Source organism: Cucurbita maxima, unplaced genomic scaffold (assembly GCF_002738345.1).
Source record: "Cucurbita maxima cultivar Rimu unplaced genomic scaffold, Cmax_1.0 Cma_Scf00049, whole genome shotgun sequence".
Taxonomy (NCBI): Eukaryota; Viridiplantae; Streptophyta; class Magnoliopsida; order Cucurbitales; family Cucurbitaceae; genus Cucurbita; species Cucurbita maxima.
Window position 1 is genome coordinate 122,188 of NW_019272065.1, and position 2,597 is coordinate 124,784.

The 2,597-nt window shown below is 35.2% G+C and overlaps 1 protein-coding gene across 1 annotated transcript in view; it reads right to left on the reverse strand.

Moving 5' to 3' along the window:
• Positions 1-246: 246 nt before the first annotated feature.
• The window catches only part of LOC111471179 (3-isopropylmalate dehydratase large subunit, chloroplastic), a 10,304-nt gene continuing 7,953 nt past the window's right edge, over positions 247-2,597 (reverse strand). The window contains exons 12-15 of the mRNA XM_023116876.1: positions 2,401-2,532; positions 1,962-2,009; positions 1,675-1,833; positions 247-656 (exon numbers count right to left, since the gene is read on the reverse strand). Of these exons, the coding sequence (XP_022972644.1) occupies positions 516-656; positions 1,675-1,833; positions 1,962-2,009; positions 2,401-2,532 (480 nt within the window). The 3' untranslated portion in view covers positions 247-515. The remainder of the gene's footprint in view (positions 657-1,674; positions 1,834-1,961; positions 2,010-2,400; positions 2,533-2,597) is intronic.

Sequence of the window (2,597 nt, forward strand, 5' to 3'; positions counted from 1 at the left end):
TAAATAAATCTCTAGAATGCATGAGATATATAATTAACTTTGCAATCAAATAATTTTGTAACATTATCCAAATATCATTTTTTTAAAAACAAACGTATACAAAGAGTATCTAAATAAAATAATGAATTATTAAAAAAAATGATATTCACAAAAACAACACCTCGTCATTTTAATCTAAATGAAAAACACCAAAAACAAATCTTAATATATATATATATAATCATTAAAGATCATGAAACAAACAAATTAAAAAGGAGCAATCCTTAATCATTAACATATAAATAGTGTATTAATTAGTTTAAACATTAATTGCAAAGTAAATTCATCCTAAAATCTTTCAAATCCAAGTGGTAGACCAAAAGCTCACTAAACTTGAAACGAGAGATGACCATCAACAAACTGCTAAGCAAGTTCTAAGCATAAGCAGATTCAAACATGGCATGACGAAACCTTATTTCAATTTAAACAAAATACATAAAACATACGATTAGAGTAACCTCCAATTCAGTAGAACACTATTGCAAGAATTCTCTTGGGTCGGTCACATATCCAGTCAAAGCAGAGGCTGCGGCTGTGTATGGAGAAGCAAGGTAAATCTGTCCCTCTTTGTGTCCCATTCTACCAGGGAAGTTCCTGTTTGTTGTTGAAACACAGACCTGCAAACCAAGTAAACTTCTATTGAGAGATTCTACGTCGGGGGAGTCGCAAACCAAGGGAGGGCAATCGGTGTACCAACAAGTATTTTGCTTAAAGAAGTAAACCTAAGCACTCTCTTATTGGGTGGAAATGAAAATGTCAGCAAGGTATGTCATTCAAGGTCTGATTGTTTCACAGCTCGCTGCGGGACTTTCTTTTCTACCTAGATCACTCGTTGGTGCGGTTAATCTATGTATGATGAGATCGTGATGGAGGACCTAGCTTACAATCATTTCCACTAATTTCCATATTGTTAGCTAATTTTCAGGTGTTTATAAGCACATTTGATTGAACCCGAAAGAGATAAAAGAACTACAAGATCAAACCAAGTGATTCGAAGCACTTGGACCCTCCCTATCTTTAGATCACTCAAACCTAAACCAACTAAACTAATTCCTTTCTCACTCCCTCTAGTTGTAACCAAATAGTATAACAAATTATCTATCTATTTACTAATATACCCCCTCATAATATTTCTAATTTCCTTCCAACGACATTGCTATCAGTACAATAACTGTAATTTTAGTTCGCAACCCAGAATATCTTGAGCCCTCCTCAAAGGTCAAAAGTAAATGGGATCTAAAACTAAGATCTTTTGGTAGTTTGGAAATCATATGAAAACTCAATGCCTTTTTTTTTCAAACTACAGCATTACAATGGTGAGGTGATTCAAACTTTAAACTTGCAGGAAAGGTTTCTAATACCTTCACCACTAGCTATGCTTAAGTTGGCTACTGAAAGAAGCTTAAGAGAAATATAACTAGGATTTGGATACAAAAGTCCACATGGAAGCATTAAACTATACCAATCTCTAAACCTCATCAATGATTCCAGACCCCTCTCTACATCTGTTGAAACACTCTGGTTCGTCTAGACCAGAATATTCCAAACCATAAAAAAGAATGTTAATGATAACAAGTCCACATTTCTTTTCCTTATCTTATTCTAAAACTGAACTACAGGAAAATTAAGATTTACCTGTGGTTCATTCATCCGTGCATAAGTGTCCCTAGGGCCACCTAAACAAGCAGCACAACCAGGACTTGCTGGTGTATCACAGCCAGCTTCCTCAAATATCTGAGAGCAAGTCTTACCACCGGCTCCAGGTACTGGGATGCTATATAGGTCCATCCAAACCTGTTCATTTTTAGGGGGAGAAAAAATAAAGCCAAACAATTTCGCAAAGTCGTAGTTAAAATCCTGACTGCCATTTCTAATGACAAGTAAAATTGCATTTCAACACAGAATTGTACACAGTTCTAAACCTTTTGGGTGGCAGGGACAATAAATGTAGGAACTTTAACCTTCCTTCCCTGCATATAAGATTTACAATATATTGTAAGACTCCCAAAAAATATTCAGATACCAAAATATGAGTATAAAATGAGCGCGGAGTCGCAAGGATAAGTGTCAAGGGAAACATCAGCGACATCCCTAAATTTTGCATGCACAGACCAATAGTACGGTAGACACTTAATAAGCTAATAGCAATGTAAGAAAATAAACAGTTCTCTTAAGCTTACAACAATCACATCAACAGAGAAGACGTGAGATTCTCGGGGGGGAAAAAAACCAGTCGCCAGTTGAAGGGAATAAAGACAAACGTAAACTTTTTCAAGAAAATATATAACGTCATAAATTGAGGGCAGTTATAAGCATCTGCATGTAATCACGTTCACAAGTAAAAGAGTTGAGGATTATTACTGCAGCAAGAAAAACTTTAGCCAAGGCCAGAAAATCCTCCGTCTTTCCCCCAGTACAAGATCCAACATATACTCTATCAATTTTCACATCTTTACATTCCCTTGCTAAAGCACGGTTATCTGGAGAATGGGGCTGCAGTTTTTCAACGCACACAAAAAAAAAAAAAAAAAAAAAAAAAAAATTTTTTAAAAAAAAAA